Source organism: Sardina pilchardus, chromosome 9, assembly GCF_963854185.1.
Source record: "Sardina pilchardus chromosome 9, fSarPil1.1, whole genome shotgun sequence".
Classification (NCBI taxonomy): Eukaryota; Metazoa; Chordata; class Actinopteri; order Clupeiformes; family Clupeidae; genus Sardina; species Sardina pilchardus.
In genome coordinates, this window is record NC_085002.1 from 15907531 (window position 1) to 15925743 (window position 18213).

At 42.2% G+C, this 18213-nt stretch overlaps 1 protein-coding gene across 1 annotated transcript; it reads left to right on the top strand.

The window, feature by feature from the left end:
- The first annotated feature begins 1133 nt into the window (after nucleotides 1–1133).
- On the top strand, nucleotides 1134–16358 carry LOC134092854 (acyl-coenzyme A thioesterase 5-like). The gene is made up of 13 exons (XM_062545972.1): nucleotides 1134–1224; nucleotides 4485–4574; nucleotides 5162–5371; nucleotides 5591–5690; nucleotides 6312–6520; nucleotides 6764–6939; nucleotides 7190–7306; nucleotides 7627–7712; nucleotides 7851–7944; nucleotides 8043–8123; nucleotides 8444–8579; nucleotides 15382–15478; nucleotides 16010–16358. Exons 2-13 carry the CDS (start codon nucleotides 4487–4489, stop codon nucleotides 16029–16031), a joined length of 1416 nt encoding a protein of 471 aa, XP_062401956.1. The 5' UTR covers nucleotides 1134–1224; nucleotides 4485–4486; the 3' UTR covers nucleotides 16032–16358.
- The last annotated feature ends 1855 nt before the right edge of the window (nucleotides 16359–18213 follow it).

Consider the following 18213-nt stretch of genomic DNA (forward strand, 5'->3'; position numbering starts at 1 on the left):
TTCCAAAGTCAAGGATGCTTTCAAATTCTAGCAAGTACTGAGTCCTTCGTTCTGAGAATTTCGGAGAATTTTGGAGGATGCATCGATGGATCCTCGGAGTGAAGAAATAACCCACAATCCTTTGCGTATGAAGAATTAGAAAATTTCTGACGGTGCGGTTAAAAAAAAAGAGAGAGGGAGATGGAAAGTAGATGCAAAGAAGCAGTGCGTGTTAATGTAGGCTAAATATGATTTATCAAGTGTTCTGTTAATGCCATCGTATATTTGCTCAGGCATTTATCAAGTTTATTGTGCATATTCATCATAAATGCATATGTCAATGTGCATGAACAAGTTGTGATAGACTTGTTATTAATTCATCTCAGAATTTCGCCCAATACGAACTTTGTAGAAGTTTAACATTACCGTTGCTGTTGCCAATTATCGGTATGACTTTCCATTGACACTAACATAATTATAAAACTACTAAATAAAAAAACGAAATATTAAACTACGGATTGTGATATGTGAAGACCAAGTCGAATGTGGAAATACTGTAGGCTACTCCAAAAAGTTTATTTAGAGGAAAGTGCAGCTGCAGTTGTCGGAACTCCTGTAAAAGCAGCACAATTTCCACGGTTCTAATTAAGCGCGCAGCCGGAACCGTGCACAATTGACGTGCACTTCCACACTCGCTAGGCTGTTCCATTGCATGCGATCTTGACGGCTGGAGGGGGTACTGGGAAGGTGTGTAGCCTTGTCTCTCTAGCACTCGACTTGAAAGAAAGCACTCTATCAAGGACGAGCTCTTGACTTTGAGAAATACCCAATGTCTCTTGTGTGTTTCCTGTATTTTAACCTCCTGCCTGGCCAAATACGTCATCAGTCACACACCCCTAATAGCGGGGTTGACCTCTGTTCCTTTCATATTCAACACGGCTCGGCTCTGATACTACCCCCCGAGACGGGTTGGATTGCCGAGGCGGGTTGACTCCCCACCCCGTGTCGTCAATGTGAAAGGAACAGCCTTAACGTTAAATTCGGCTGATTTAGCGTTAAATTCGGTGAATGTGAAAGGGGCTTAGGGCTAGTCCTGCACCCCGAGGCTACTAAATTCGGGACGTCTGAAATGTATGCAGGTTAGACCTACCAGAGCCCGTCTATTTAGACATTCTCTTAACCTACTGTCTACTTTTCCGCACTTGTCACAGCCAACAGCAACAGTTCAAAGTTCAACAAATACCGGTATAGTCAAGGAGCCAAAAAAGTCCCGTGGGATTTTTTTGATGAAAGCAAGCCACCCATCCAACTGTCTCAAGGACACCCCAAATAACAATAAAAAACATGTTGGCAGTCTGAAATATTGTGCTGGGAAAAATTGTGAAGCATATAAGAAAATAACAACATTTTGGTCTCCAAAAATAGGACTTTGCAAAAACGCCTAGGCATACCCACATATAAAATGGTGTAGAAAACACAATTTTTGATATTTTGTTTTCAAATTTGAAATACAAGTTGTTCAGATTTGTGGCCTTTGTTCCATTATGTCTATAACCTGATACATTACAGTAAAAGGACTATTTAATGTCTATGTATATATTTTTTTCTTTGGCGAGGGGAAAAAATGACAAAAACTTCAAAAGTTCCCAGTTTTCAGCAGAACCCTTTACAGTGAAACTGACAATAGATTACAAAACTAGAGGGTGTCTGCTTTCCAAAATGGGTGTTTTCATCTCAATAGCACAAAGGGTTGGGATACAGCAACCATTTCAATTTGGAGAGGCGTTTTTCAGGCAAATCTGTCGGAATGCGAAGGGGTTAATTATGCAAGCTAGTAATAAATGGTGAAAATAATGATTCGTTTATTATGCTATTCGTTGCTGAAAAGTCTGATAACTGAAGTAGTGGTCTGATAACAGTAATCTTTTCTGGAATGAATACGTTTATTGACTCGGCATAGAAATAAAGGCATCATCTTATGTTTGTAGACTAAATCAACTGAAAATCACAATGAACTCCAATTCACAATGTATATTATAAATGTGATGTTACACATTACGCAATGAGTGTCATGCTTTCAGTTAACACACAGTTTATATGAAGTTTTCAACATCGTCCTCGTCATCTCCTGAGTCTTCATCCTCTTCATCATTGAGTGATGTGGTGGGCTGCTCAGGATTGTCACATCCCTCACTGGGGTCAAAGGCACATAACTCTGTGCAGCCGAGTCCTGCTTTACGACATGAACACCTCGCATTGTCACACTTGGATTTTGAACAGCCGCACTTCACCAGCTGGATGACCGCATTTGGTGCAGGCTGTTCCTTGGTCATCACTGGAACCCATACATCGTCTTCCAAGTTCCAGCCATAGTCCTGTGGCGATGGTACCTCTGGGTTTGGAACAGTGTCATTGTTCCAGATCATTGCTTGGTAGTGTGCCCGCAAGATTGCTTGTTGCAGTGCAGCTTGTGTAGGTGGCAACCTCTCTGACTCGGCCTGTTTCTTTGTGAATAGCCACCATCTCAATTTTTCCATCTTGGTAGTCTTGGTCCCTGGCAGGTAAACCTTGCAGAGAAACTCTTCGAGACCATCATATATGGCATCACTTGGCCAGCGCATGGTTCCCAGACTTGTCAATGCAGATATCTCATTGCTGTCATCCCTTGCGTCACGGAAGATCTTCCAGAAAGCAAGTTTGCCTCTGCCAGCAAAGCCCCCCGTGTTATCAGCTCCACTAAAGGCATGCAATCCTGGCAAAGCAGCTGCCTTGTTTGGCCCCAGAGCTTCGTAGATGGGTCCCAGAGGAATGACACGTCGCTTCGTACCAACTCCAGTCACGAAGTTGGTGTTGGTGCATAACTCAGGATACCGGCGGAGAGCCAGAACAAAGACGTCGGTATCAGGTGAGTGAATGTTTATGATTGAAGCCCCACTTGCAGTTGCTTCAGCAGCATGCAGAAGTTTAGTGTCGGCCTCTTCCTGCTGACTATGAAGGTGGTCGACATTCCTGTGAGTAGCTCGGCACTGTCAACCCCATGCAACAACCATCTGCTTCTCTTCTGCATGAGCTTTCACCAGCATCTTCTCAGCAAGATAGCCAGTGAGTTCCATCTTTGTCTTCACATGGGACAGGAGTCGCTTCAGTGGCACCTTTGCTATGTTGGTGGCATCTGTTATGTGGTAGGCTATGACTGGCTGACCACCATGCCTTCTGTCACGAGTGGTACCCTTCAGAGATTCATATTATTATTGGCATTCACTCCCTATTCCGACATGCCATTATTCAGACATGTTTCTATTCAGACATCCCGGTGTTCAGACAGTTTTTCATGCCGTTATTCCGACACGTCTTTACTGACGATTAAGGGTAGGGATTATTTTGATTTGCGCACATTTACGCACATTACATACAGTTACACACATTTACACAACTATTACTAAGGTAATGAACGCATGCCTTTTAATGACGGTTACGGTTAGGCACATTGTACGCTTACTGATGTTTAGGGTTACGCACACATAAACACATTCCCTTACTGACGGTTAAGGTTAGGAATAGTTAAGGATTGGGCACATTGTAATAAACACATGCCTTTACTGACGGTTAAGGTTAGGCATAGTTTTAGGGTTAGGCACATTTACGCTTGAGCAGCACCTAATGTAAAATAAAGCATATCCACCTGTAGGCTACTGACGGTTAGGGTTAGGAATCGTTTTGATTTGGGCACATTTTCGCATGAGCACATTACAATTATTCATGCCGGAAAAGCGGCATGTTTCAAAACTATATAGTATCATGCCCCTATTCCGACAATGGAAACAAAAAATGTCGGAGTAGTGGTATGTTTTTTTTTAAATGAAAATGCTGCTACTCCGACAATTGGGTGCTAATGTCTGACTAATGACATGTCTGAATAGCGACATGTAACCATTATTATTTCATATACTTGGAGTTACTGAAGCTGAATATGGATGAAACAGGAAAGAAAATGACCAAACAAATACATTTTAGGTTGCGGTATAGCCGGAAATATGCGGCAAGGATACAGTTTCTATGTGTGGTCCACCATGCTGGCCAGCACAATATTTCAGACTGCCAACATGTTTTTTATTGTTATTTGGTGTGCCCTTGAGACATCTGAATGGGTGGCTTGCTTTCATCAAAAAAATCCCACGGGACTTTATTTCGGTGAAAATGCTCCCTGACTAGTAGGCCTATGCTAGTTTTAAGTCTTCGTCCTAATCTCTAGTGCAGCGATAATAAATTACTATGCGTGTAACAGCCTGCATGAAGTTACTGGATAGGCTACGCAATCTTCGTCACACCTGGTGGCTTTCGTCTCAAAGTTCTCCCGGGAACTGACACAAAGTCATTCAACCTCCTATAGCCTACCTAGACTAGACTTTCTACAGCCAGTTAACATATCAGTCTTTTTTTTATGAGTATATTATTTAATAAAGGCTTGTTTTTTTTCTTGGCTCTGGGGCGTTGACGAAACACAGTAATGGCCTTCACACTGCATGTAGGTTGCCCGGTCAGAGTATTTGGTCAACTCTTCTGTGGCAATCTTCGTCGGAAAGTGTGCAGCCGAGGTAAGACTCACTTGACCCAATTCAAGTTTTTTAACAGGCCAGTGAGCACAACTTTATTTAAGCTGACCTTTACACAAATAACTGCATTGGTTAGCTATTGCACTGTATTGTAATAGGCTCTTACTGCACTGTAGGCTGCCACGAAGAAATGCTGTAGTCTGCATTTGTTTTTTTTTTTTTGTTTTTTTTGCAAGAGGATCGTATAATGGCAACATTTTCAACATGATACTTCAGCTGGGCATATAATTAGAATATAATGAAAATTCCATTCAATAAGTAAAACTTGTATAATGTACATTCATTCCACACATATTTCAAGTATGCTTTTAATTTGGATGATTATAACTGACAACTTAACCCCACTTTCTACACTAGGCCTACATTCATGTGTGCCGTATTATTTGGGCAGGGGAGCCAAACCTCTTCTCTTGTAGCAGCTTTCGGCTTTTCTGATATTTTTAGCTCATAACATGACTCCCACTGGCTCATGTAGGCCTACACATGTTTCAACATTCAGAGCTTGAGTAGAGTGTAGGCTATATGCCACACAAATCTGTAATGTCTGGTGGTAATTTTTCCACATCTAGCTCAGTTCCGATGGAGAAGCACCAGCCGTCCTGCTCCCCTGTTGAAAGCCAGGCCAGCGCGTGCCCTGATAGATGAGCCCATCAGCATTGAGGCACGCCATCTGCCGTCCCATCGACCCATCACCGTACGGGCTCACATGACCAGTGAGGACGGAGATCTCTGGGAAGCACTGTCTCACTATCACACAGATTCACAGGGTGCAATAAACTGTAAGTCTTGTAGGCCTACATAGTAATACATCAAATAGTAGTGTAACACAGCAACAGTTTTAAGATCTGAGTTCTAATTTCTGACTCAGTGAGTAGTTTTAGTCTTAGTTATGCAGATGTAAAATGAGCTGACATGTGTGTCCTTGTAGAACCCTGCTTTGAAATAGACAGGGTTGTTATAGTATTTCAATATAACATGTAGCTGCTGAATTCTCCTAGTGATGCGGGATGCATCGGTGGGTGGCTCCTATGTGGGCTGTGAACCAATGGGACTCTTCTGGGCTCTACAGCCTGCTCTTGGAGGTAGAGAGGGACTCAGGTAGGATGCCAGCACACAGGTGTTATAAATGTGTTTTGAGTACATGATAATAGACAAGGCTGCATGTAATAACATGAAATAACTACACACACCATAATCTAACACAGAAAATATTTTACGAGTAATTGAGGAATAAATTGCCTGGTAATAGTACAGAACAGATAATCTTTTAAGTGTAAAAAACAGTATAATAGATAGATAGATAGATAGATACACTTTATTCATCCCCAAGGGGAAATACATATTTAAAATGTTATTCCTTTCTCTCTGCCCAGATGGGAGTCATTATAAAGTGCTATTGCAGTGGGTATAAAAGTCTTTCTGTATCTGTCTTTCTTACAGCTTAGTTGGCGTAGCCTCCAATTGAAAATACTTTTTTGTTTTACCAGTACATTGTGTAGTGGATGAGTGGTATTGTCCAATATATTGAAAAGTTTGTGCAGCATCCTTCTGTCCACCACCAACTCCAGGGGCTCTAGGGCTGACCCCAACACAAAGCCAGCCTTCCTTATGATCTTATTTAGTTTGTTAGTGTCAATATAATAAGTTAATGCCATATGTTTGGCCATGTCTAATAGTTGCTTTGGGAAAATGTGTGATTTGTGTTGTGTCTTGCTGCAGACTGCGCAAGAGAGATGTTGAGACTCCTTATTCAGTGAGTCTGGCTCTGCTAGATGGGCATGTGAAGCCGGAGGACAACAGAGGGGAAGGATCCGGAGTAGGACAGGAGCTGGCTGCAGCAGTGGTGGATAGGTGTTACATGGCACCTGGAGTACGCCGGATTGAGGTTCGGCAGAATGGTGTGGTGGGCACCATGTTTCTCCCACCAGGTGAGCGGAGGGGGGAGGGGGGCATCATTATCACTCAGCTGAAGCATTTAATCGCAACCTCTGTGTAAAGGTGGAAACATGGCCTCACATCTACCGTAGCAGTTCAGAGTTCAAATACAGTAAATGCAGGGCTGTACAAGATTTGAAAATAGATGATTTTTTTTTACGGCTTCCAAAATTTCAGATAGCTTCAGGCACAGGAGTCTTCATCGCTGTAAACCTGTTACTGGTTTGTTCCCCCAGGACCAGGCCCATTCCCTGCTGTACTGGACCTCTGGGGGATGGGAGGGGGTCTGGTAGAGTACCGCTCTGCCCTGTTTGCATCGCACGGCCTGGTTAGTTTCGCCTTGGCTTACTTTGGCCATAAAGACATCCCAGGACCCCCAAACCATATCAATGTGGGAGACTCTTACTTCCAGGTAAGGCATTTTGCAGGAGCATTGTTTGTGAGTCATGCCCAGAAAGTCCTGTTTAGTTCATGGAAATAGTGCTTCAGCACTGTCTAGAGAATAATAATCAGCCAGGAGTGAATTCTGCTAAAATTATAAAACAGTTTCATCATCTATTTCAGAATAATAGTCAAAATATTACTACGGTAGTGTATTTACATATCAAATATGGAATAAATGTTCTTTGAAGTTGGAAGTTTGGACATTTTGTTTCGCCCAGGCTGCCTTCCAGCTCCTGCAGGACCACCCACAGGTGTGTGAGGACAGGATCGCATTAATGGGCCTCTCATTTGGGGTGTATCTGTCCCTGCGGATAGCCTCTCAGCTCTCTGTCCATGTAAGTATGGAGGTAATTACTGATGAATTACAGTGGACCAAAGCCACATGTATAGTCACAGGCATGTGAATCACATCTACGATGACCTTCCTTCTTGTTCACAAAACCACTTTTAAACATGATCTCAAAATGTTTGGTTTTATCTGAGCATAAGGCATAGCTTTGCAGCTATCCAAGCCGGTCTTTCATACTTTTATGTCCCTTACCCATAGAGACGCATGAACATAGAGACATGACTTGAGGCAGGGGCAGGAGCTACTGTACTGAAATGACAATGATGATATTGTACATATTTTCTTCCACTTAAACATCTCTCCCAGCCTAGATGTGTAGTTGCCATTAACGGTCCTTTGGGCAGTTTCAACAAATTTTCAAGTGACGGTGGACTGAAAGAAAGCTTTGAAGAGTTAAGTCATTATTGCAGCTAAATAAGTTGTTTGCTTGAAGTGCAATATTCATGTCATCTCGTTTTAGACCTAAAATGTGTAGGCTCTACTTTCTACCATTTAAATGATTTGTGTAATCTGATTCATATTTCAAACAGAAATCAGAAGCACTGGAGTTATGATGAGAGGGGTTACGTCAGTTTCAAAGAAGTGTCTTCACCAAGATCCATTCCATTAGAAAATTATGTGCAGGTACAGTGATATCATACACCTCAAGCACTGATGAACTTCTGAGTTATTGACAGACATTGGATTTCCTTCTCACTTTTTAATGTATTTGCACGGTGTAGGTTGAGAACATGTGCTGCCCCCTGCTGTACATATTGGGAGAGGACGACATGAGCTGTGCTGCTCAGGAGAATGCAGATGAGGTAGAGCATCTCTTGACCTCTCTTTGTGGTGTAACCAGTCACATTAAAAGCTGGTCATATGACATGTCTATAAACTGAAGAGATTAAGCTTTTGTTTTGATGTGACGGATGTTGCTCCTTTTTTGTTTTGGCGACATTTCATGTTCACTCATTGGTGAATTATTCTTTGTTGGTTTCTTTACAGAATTAGATTGTCAGTGTTTAATTTCTAAGAGGTAGCTATCAGAATTGAAATCCACTATACAGTGAAGCATTTATCTTCTCTTGTGCTTCTCCTTTGTGGAATTAATTGTTTCCTTGTATTTTTGTTTTGTTCTTAGATTGAGAAAAGACTGCAAGCTGCAGGCAAATCTCACCTGTTCAGCCGTCTGTCCTACCCAGGTGCTGGCCACCTAATTGAACCCCCTTACGCGCCCAACGCACGCATGTCTCTGTGGACAACGCGACCCAAAAAATGTATGTACCTCACACATTAGTCAAACTAGAATTTGAATGATAACTAGAGAAAGTAATTCCAGGGAATTACGAGTGCATGAAAATGCAAACATTTCTGCTCAGGACGCACAGGAAACAGTTGAACAGGATCTGTAGTCTTATTAGAGCCAGATTGTATGACATCACAATGGCAATTAGAATCCTATGCTAGAACTCTCTCTCCCTCAGCCTGAGCAGAGAGGGTTAAAGATGAACTGAACTGAAATTTGAAGTAAATGTGATATAACAGATGTATTTTATTTCTTCTCATTGGTACAATGATTAAAACGGCTGGATTTGTTTAAAGGGACAAAATGATACGGTGAAAGTGGTGTTGTTGTTACACGGGCGCCGCCATGTTGGATTTCAACAACCAGCTACGTCACTGGCATGGTAAGCCAGTCTAGCGCCTATGACTAGCACTAGCTGCGCAGCATCGTAGATAGTGGGTCTGTGGCTAACTAGAGTCCATTTGGGCTAACTGACATGGCTAAGGACACGGAAACTAACAGGACTAGGCCCCTGGCTGCAGTAATGAAATGTATAAGGTAACAGCTGGGGTTGAGTAACCTTTTCCCCGCAGGGTACTTTGACAAGGAACCAGCCCTCAACGCATAGTTAGTCCTATCTGCCTAAACTGGCTAGCCCTCCGACAGCCAGATTTCGAGTCTGTAGCAAACATTTTTTTTAAGTCAACAAACTATTTAGAGAGCTGTGCTTCTGACACAACAGGGTCGGTGACAGAAAGTCACTTTACAACATCTTACAAGCCCAAGTGGATTTTGAAAAAAGTTTCCACGAGTCAAGTGATGCTACCGTACGTGCGGTGTAGAGCAAACCACCAATGCTATCTGCCGCAAAACAGGGCGCTGAAACGCACACGCCAGGCAGGGGTTTAGTTATCCCCAGCATGTCTACTAGGCAAAAGGCTGGATGTAACGTTGTCGTCAAAATACAAAAACGTATAATCGCATACACACACAAATAAAGCTAACTGTAGGCTTTAGCGTTCAACAAAACAAACTGACACACTGGGACATAGTCACAAAACAAGCTAGCTAGACAACAAACGATCCAACCTAGGGAAAGGGCTCACTTCCAGCCTCTAAACACGTTAGAAACACGTCTTATGTCAAACTAAACAAGCCAGCACTCTGACCATAGACTCCATATTAAGTCATGACTCCGACGACATATCACGATCATAATGCGTTTATAAGCTGCTAACAACCACAGCGGGTCTGTTACACGATGTCCCTTTCTACTCACCCTGAAGCTAGCTGATGTTCACCGTCTCAGGGCAGATTGTTAATGCAGTTCAAGTTCAATTTCTGAGTTCAAATCACAGAAATAGCTGTACATAGTACGAGGTATCCGTGGAATATCCATCCATGCAATATCCATCAGCATCCACAACGAACAAATTTGCCAACTCTGCACTTGCCTACAATACACGGCAAAACTTCTCCGTGCACTCGGGTATAAGTGGCGTGCAGATCTTAGCAAGCGATTTCCTTGTCGGTCAGTACGTGGTGGCACAAATACAATAGCTGAATGCTTAACAATAAACATAGCCTTAACTCGACAAAGGCGTCTGACAAACCCCATAACCATAATTCAAAACAGCTGTGTCATTTTGATCAGATTATGCAGCCATGCCTATTCTGCATACTGCACATTAAGGCTAATATTATACATCAGTATTCCTATTGACTAGCTGGAATTATTTTTTTCCCTTTCATCCTATGTTTAAAGCAGGCATACGTGGGCATATAATTGGGCTACGTTTTTTTTTTTTAAATATAGCCTATAGGACTGCACGTTGAACAGGTAGGCTAGGATGAAAAGTTTGAGAACCAGTTTCAAGAAGCCTACTCCATCAAACTGCTATATGATGACGAAATTGATCATCTGTATTTTATTCTCTCTACCCCCTCCCTTGTCAACAAAATTATTCTAGTTGTGATTTCTGTTTAATCCTGCATAATGTTGTATTATAGCGTTTATTGGCGCAAAGTGACTAGGCGTGCGTCTGACTTGTGTCAACGTTTTTTCTTAACCTAAGGGGTGCTGGGGCCTGAAACTGATCGTCCCCCATCTGGTGATAGTCAGACACTACATGCCTGTCCATCAGATGCTCAAAATGTGTAACCCATGACATTAAAATAGCTCATTTTCGTGAGTATATCATATGTTGCAGCTGTTGCTTCTGAGGCCCTACCATGCCAGTGACGTCATTGGAATTGAGCGTTCTAATACTAACAAACACATTTTTTTGTGTTGCTTAAAAAAGGCTATGTATTGATTTTTTTTATTCAAATTTTTAGTGCAGTTTATTTGTAATTGTGATAACCAACACGTCTTCAACGTTAATTATTTCAGTTCAGTTCATCTTTAAAGCGGAGCGAGAGGCGCAAACGTTCCATAATTTCCGCGTTCTGTCTTCACAAGGGGGAGGGGGGCTAAATCCCCCTTTAAGCAGACCTGCTAACATTCGAAATGCACTGCTTGTGTGGGTTGCCGATCTGACAGAGATCGATATCCCACTATGACGTCTTTGCAACACGCCCCTTTAACCTCCTAAGGCCCAAGCTGTTTTTTTACATGCAATTTTTATTTCACTATGCTTTTTGGGCTTATTTGAACCTAATTAGAATAAAAACTAAGCATCATCTTTTGATATGATGTACTTTTAGAGAAAAATGATGTCCACATATGTGGACGCTGGGTCCGAACTTCCATAAAACACAAGCATGTAATAGAATGAAAAACTCTCTTTTTTGCACATTGAACCCAGCAGTTCTTCCCTGACTGCTTTTGCATGAATCAATGTGCATGAACACATGCACACATTTTTTTTTAACATGTTTTGAATAATGGGGGGGGGGGGGGGGGGGGGGGTCAGTGTGCTGTGTGTGGGGGGCAGTGGCATACTGATGATCCAGAGGGTGGTGGGCAGTGTGTTGTATGTCTGTGGATAATAAGGCACTGGTAAGGAGGGGCAGTGTGTGTGTGTGTGTGTGATGGGGGGTTGGCCAGGGGCAAGTGCAAAAAGCATTGGGGGGGGGGGGGGGGTAAGAGTAAGATGCAGGGGGTGAATGATGTGGGGGGGGGGGGAGCACCAAGGGACAGAAGAAATCTTGGGCAGATCCACGGCTCAAGGGGCCAACCCAACTACCTGGGGTCGAGCTAGTAGAGGGAGCCTGTAAGTGTGTGTGTTGGTGGGGGGGGGGTCAGTGTGCTGTGTGTGTGGGGCAGTGGCATACTGATGATCCAGAGGGTGGTGGGCAGTGTGTTGTATGTATGTGGCTAATAAGACCCTGGTAGGGGCAGTGTGTGTGTGTGTGTGTGTGTGTGTGTGTGTGTGTGTGTGTGTGTGTGTGTGTGTGTGTGTGTGTGTGATGAGGGGGTTGGCCAGTGTGCTGTGTATGTGGGGCAGTGTCAGATTATCCGGAGGTGGTGGGCAGTGTGTTGTATGTATGTGGCTAATAAGGCACTGGTAAGGGGCAGTGTGTGTGTGTGTGTGTGTGATGGGGGGTTGGCCAGGGGCAGGGGCAAGTGCAAAAAGCATTTGGGGGGGGGGGGGGGGTGGTAAGAGTAAGATGCAGGGGGTGAATGATGTATGTGTGGGGGGGGGGGGGAGCACCAAGGGACAGAAGAAGTCTTGGGCAGATCCACGGCTCAAGGGGCCAACCCAACTACCTGGGGTCGAGCTAGTAGAGGGAGCCTGTAAGTGTGTGTGTTGGTGGGGGGGAGTGGGGGGGCAGTGTCATGTGTGTGTGGGGCAGTGGCATACTGATGATCCAGAGTGTGGTGGGCAGTGTGTTGTATGTATGTGGCTAATAAGACACTGGTAAGGGGCAGTGTGTGTGTGTGTGATGGGTGGTGGGAGGAGTGTTAGCCAGTGTGCTGTGTATGTGGGGCAGTGTCATATGATGATACAGTGGTTTGGTGGGCTGTATGTTGTCTGTAAGTAGTGTGGCTTCCTATGATGCAGTGAAGTAGGGGTAGTTAGGTGAAGGTGGGGTAGGACGGCAGTCGTGTGTGCGTGTGTGTGTGTGTGTGTGTGTGTGTGTGTGTGTGTGTGTGTGTGTGTGTGTGTGTGTGTGTGTGTGTGAAAAGTTGAGAAATATTGTAAGTGTAGTGGATTGCATGGAAAAGTGTGGTACACGTGAATTGCAATCAGGTGTGTTTGTGTGGGGTGGGGTGGAGTGGGGGGCAGTGTGCTGTGTGTGTGGGGCAGTGGCATACTGATGATCCAGAGGGTTTACTGACATTTTTAACCCAACTAATCTATTTATGTATATGTGTTTAGTTGTTGAATTGTTATTTATTACATTTAGACAATGTACAGCTTTTAGCTACACCAGAAAAACTTTTTTTCTATTTTTTTCTCTAGGAACTTCAGTCCCTGCGTACACATACGTGTACGTCATGTTTAGCGACATGCTAAGTTCTTATTTTACAGTTTTTTTCCCGTTTTTTTTTGTCATGACTAATGTTCAACGCTTCTTTAAATACCTAAATAAGAATAAGCTATAAAATAATACAGGATTTTTTACCTGGAAGATGTTTGTGTATGGAGCGGCCACTTGAATTTTCGCTTGTGTTTGCCGCCATTTTGTTTTTTTACCGTAGTATGTTAGACACTTCTGACACCACCAGATGGAAGCATAAGTGCCCCTATACGTGTCCAAAGCATCCCCAATACAGTAGTGAACACGATTGTGGACATACAAGCTAAAATGTTCTGTCCACGTATGTTGCCGCTAAGCCCTAAGAGGTTAAGCAGACCGGAACTGTTCGAATTTTGCTTCCATAGAGATGCATTTACGTTGCTCTATCTTGTCAATAATTAAGGATCTTTGGCCTGAGGGAGAGAGAGTTCTAGCATAGGATTCTAATTGCCATTGTGATGTCATAATCGCAATGTTAAGTCTATGGGGAAATTGTAATAGTTTTTATTTAATCGTTCAAAAAGTATAAAAGTTACAAAGTTGAAAAATACATAGCTGAAGTCACCTAAGTAAGACCTACGCAGAGCAGTTTGAATGAAGTCTCTACGTTAAACGGTATATCTATATCTATCTATATATCTGATTGGCTCCCAGAATCCTGCAATTTGATTGGCTCCCAGAATCCTGCAATCTGATTGGCTCCCAGAATCCTGCAATCTGATTGGCTGTTGTAATCCTGCAATTTGATTGGCTCCCAGAATCCTGCAATCTGATTGGCTCCCAGAATCCTGTAATCTGATTGGCCCCCAGAATCCCGTAATTTGATTGGTTGTTGGAATCCTGCAATCTGATTGGCTCCCAGAATCCTGCAAACTGATTGGCTGTTGGAATCCTGCAATCTGATTGGCTCCCAGAATCCTGCAATTTGATTGGCTGTTGAAATCCTGCAATCTGATTGGCTGTTGGAATCCTGCAATCTGATTGGCTCCCGGAATCCTGCAATCTGATTGGTTGTTGGAATCCTGCAATCTGATTGGCTCCCAGAATCCTGCAATCTGATTGGCTCCCAGAATCCTGCAATTTGATTGGCTCCCGGAATCCTGCAATCTGATTGGCTGTTGGAATCCTGCAATCTGATTGGCCCCCAGAATCTTGCAATCTGATTGGCTCCCAGAATCCTGCAATCTGATTGGCCCCCAGAATCCTGCAATCTGATTGGCTCCCGGAATCCTGCAATCTGATTGGCTGTTGGAATCCTGCAATCTGATTGGCTGTTGGAATCCTGCAATCTGATTGGCTCCCAGAATCCTGCAATCTGATTGGCTCCCAGAATCCTGCAATCTGATTGGCCCCCAGAATCCTGCAATCTGATTGGCCCCCAGAATCCTGCAATCTGATTGGTTGTTGGAATCCTGCAATCTGTCTGGCTCCCAGAATCCTGCAATCTGATTGGCTCCCAGAATCCTGCAATTTGATTGGCTCCCAGAATCCTGCAATCTGATTGGCTGTTGGAATCCTGCAATCTGATTGGCCCTCAGGATCCTGCAATCTGATTGGCTGTTGGAATCCTGCAATCTGATTGGCTGTTGGAATCCTACAATCTGATTGGCTCCCAGAATCCTGCAATGAACTGGTTATGTGTGCTAAATTATAGCTCAGAACTCAGGTTTCAGTCTTTCGGAATTAACCCTCATAAACGACCCTGTTGTGTCAAATGGGCTTTGGTTAGCCTCAGACTCACTCACTATGAGGCTGCGCAGCTAATGCTAGTCATAGCTATGCTAGTTAGCCAAGGACTAGCCTACCATGCCCGTGAAGTAGCTGGTTGTTGGTATCCAACATGGCGGCGCAATGTTAAGTCTATGGAGAAATGTTTAAGTTTTCAATTCATAGTTAAAAAAGTATAAAAGTTACAAAGTTGAAAAATACATAGCTGAAGTCACATAAGTAAGATCTACGCGACACAGTTTGAATGAAGTTTCTACGTTAAACGGTTGAGGCTGAATTAGACGCACAAATTCGTTAGAAGAAAAATAATAATAAGATATCGGATAACAGTAGAGTGCATGCACTCTAATAATCAGAATAAGAACACCACCGAATATTTACTGGCATTGATGGTGTGACATTAAATTAATCACATAAGAGGCATATTATAATTTTAAAAATGCTGTATTAACCTTGGCGCTAAACATTGGCAAATGCTTATTATGGCCACAAATGTTTGTGAGTCTATCTGGCACAGATAATGTTACAAAGAATAGCCATAAATGAGTTTAAACCTGTTGTGTTTTTTTTCATATGTTGTTTTTGCTGTCGTTTGCCAGTGATGACGATATGGGGTGGACATCTTGCCAAACATGCTGCAGCTCAAGAGGATTCATGGCAAAGGATTCTGGAATTTCTGGAATGCCATCTGCAAGGGTAAGCTTTTTTGGTCTGACATAATACATCAATTACTCATGGCCTCAAATAATTATTTTTAGAAAATTTGAATGGCTGTGCTTATGTATTTAATGCAACTATGGTTAACTAAGACGGATACATGTTTAGTGAACTGGATAGGTTTTGGTACTTTGGATCTGTTTTGCATATATTTAATCAATTTCAAGATTAGACTGCATATTGATGCCATACCTGCTTCAACTTGAGGCTATTATAGGAAGTAAGTTAGTAAGTAAATAAGTAAAGGTTATTTATAGAGCACATTTAACCACAGCTCACACTGACCAAAGTGCTGTACATAGTGCATAAGCTAACAAATAATAAAACAGGATGAAATAGAATAGATAAGTAAATAAATACACATACAGAACAGTGATTTAGGCTAAGATGACATCAACAGACAACACTTAATTACAGACATAACAGGGTATGACAATTAAAGCACAGGGAAGGCCAGTGAGTATGAGTACGTATGTTTCAAACACTATGTCTTTTTCTTTTCACACACAGAGAAGGAGTCATGACAAGCTGATGTCACTTTGGCAATAAGATTTAGGAACCCCTTCAGGTCCATCCCCATGTCACCATTGTGGTCCAGGTCAGAAAAAAGTTGGTCAAGTGTCTCGTCATCTTCAACTTTCTGTGATAAAGACAAAAAAACTTTATATTGTGGGATTAAGCCTGATATGAACACACTGCAAATGTTTTTCTATAATTTCTAATAATGAATGCCAAAATATTGCTACAAACAGTCATGAGCAGGCCAAGGAGCCTGGCAGGAGTAGGGCATAGTTACCAAGGAAACGTTATGCTATTGTGTTAAAGCAAAGACAGTGTGCACTCACAGCAAGTTCCAGGTCAGTTTGCCAAAGATACAAGCTCACTTCCTGTTCGGCAGCTTGGCAACTTAAGTCAAAACGTTTTTGAAAATGAAAATGAATTTGATTTGTGAGGCTTGATCTGAATTTCATCAATGCCAGCTTTTGATTTTTTTTTTTCCCCCATGCCAAATAAGTAGTATAAATATCACCACTTGTCATCTGGCAACTCCTATTACCTCACGGACAATCATATGTGAGAAACACATCAACGCTTTTAAGGATTTTGCTTATTGCAGTGCCCCCCAGTGGTAGGATGACCAAGTTTGGGAGCTAATCCTTTCTGTGGACTAGTTGCACGAGAGGCTCTCAGTAAGATTGTTTGTTTCCTGGGGAGCCAGGTGTCTTTGAACCTGCCACTATTCTGAATGTAATTAGTGTCTACACAGCCTTCTTCATCATAATGTGCTGATTCACTAGGTGCAACACCCAACCGGCCCGTGTAGACACTAATTGCGTTCAGAATAGCGGCAGGTTTGGATACACCTGGCTCCACAGTAAATAAACAGGCCCACCACGAGCCTTTCATGCAACTAGTCCATCGCAGTAATCCACAAGGAAAAATGTACTCACCTTGATAAAATGTTTCATCTCCCTATTGATGAGGTCCTGGAGCTCAGCCCTCTTCAGGTGGCTCTTGTGGCCTGAGTACTTGAGGAAGACATTAACAATGTTGACCATGGAGTTTTCAAGGTCTGACATGTCGTCCTGCACATGGGATGTGTTGTTTGATTAGATTGTTTCCATGTTAATGCAAATAACGTCAGCTGCGACTGCAAGGAAATTACACTCTCTCTATTCAAATAATCTAAAACCTGTCAAAGATATAGTGAGTATAGAATATAGAGGAGTGCTTGACAACATCTTTCAAATACAGATGAGGAAATGTGATCATTTTGGGAAGCTGCGTAGGTACTTGTTAATTATTTCATTTGTACAGAGTGGATCTGGTAATTGCTACAAATGGAGGATTATTTGATGAAAGCACACTATCAAGGCCATATTTGCCACATTATGAGATGGTGATATATTTCCTGGAAAACTTTTACAAGCTTTTGAACATCAATATATGTATATATGAATGTTCTGTTGAATGGATTACTATGACATTTGACTGTTTCTCAATCTCATATTAAAGAACAAGTGCATTTAATCTGCTTGATTTAAATCTGTACAATACATCAATTCCACATGAACAAAATAAGGTGATTCAACACGTCATCAAGTCAAGTCTTCATTATGTCAAAGTGCGACAAGAACTTCTACATCAAACTGCAAGTATTACTTTAGACACTACTGACACCACAAATGCACTCTGGTTTCATAGTGATAGTTATATTTCTGTAAAACCAGAGATTATGTGCCGTGTCAGTTCACCCATGGGGATGAGCCACATATCAAAGCACTGCAGGTTGAACCTATGTGACAAATTGTATTTCTATCTAAGTACAGCTAAATGTTGAGACATTAACATTGACAAACATATATAACTGCAACACTAATATTGCAGCACTATTTTACTCATTTCAAAGTCCATGTAGTGGCGTAATGAGAACACATCACTTTTGTTCCTTTCCACTTACCTTATTCTGTACATGATCGAATTTGATGTCTCGCAGTATCAAAATTAGGAAGTTTTAAGAAACAACAGTTTTTAATTTAGTCTAATTCAAATGTAATTTGGTTGAACCTCAGCATTTTTACACATCATATAGAACTCTGAAACCCAAATATCAGTTTTAAAAAAAGAAAAAGGTGAATTAATTTCCTCAGTTACCTGCACTGTAGAAAATCGTACGCCAGAGAAGAGCATTTTGTCTGTATGTCTGTTTGATT

Bases quoted from the DNA above. Each gene is read 5' to 3' on its own strand.
- LOC134092854 (XM_062545972.1), top strand. From the start codon at position 4,487: ATGGCCTTCACACTGCATGTAGGTTGCCCGGTCAGAGTATTTGGTCAA. The intron at 6,521-6,763 runs GTGAGCGGAGGG...TTGTTCCCCCAG, and splicing joins CACCATGTTTCTCCCACCAG to GACCAGGCCCATTCCCTGCT. The intron at 8,580-15,381 runs GTATGTACCTCA...GTCGTTTGCCAG, and splicing joins GACAACGCGACCCAAAAAAT to TGATGACGATATGGGGTGGA.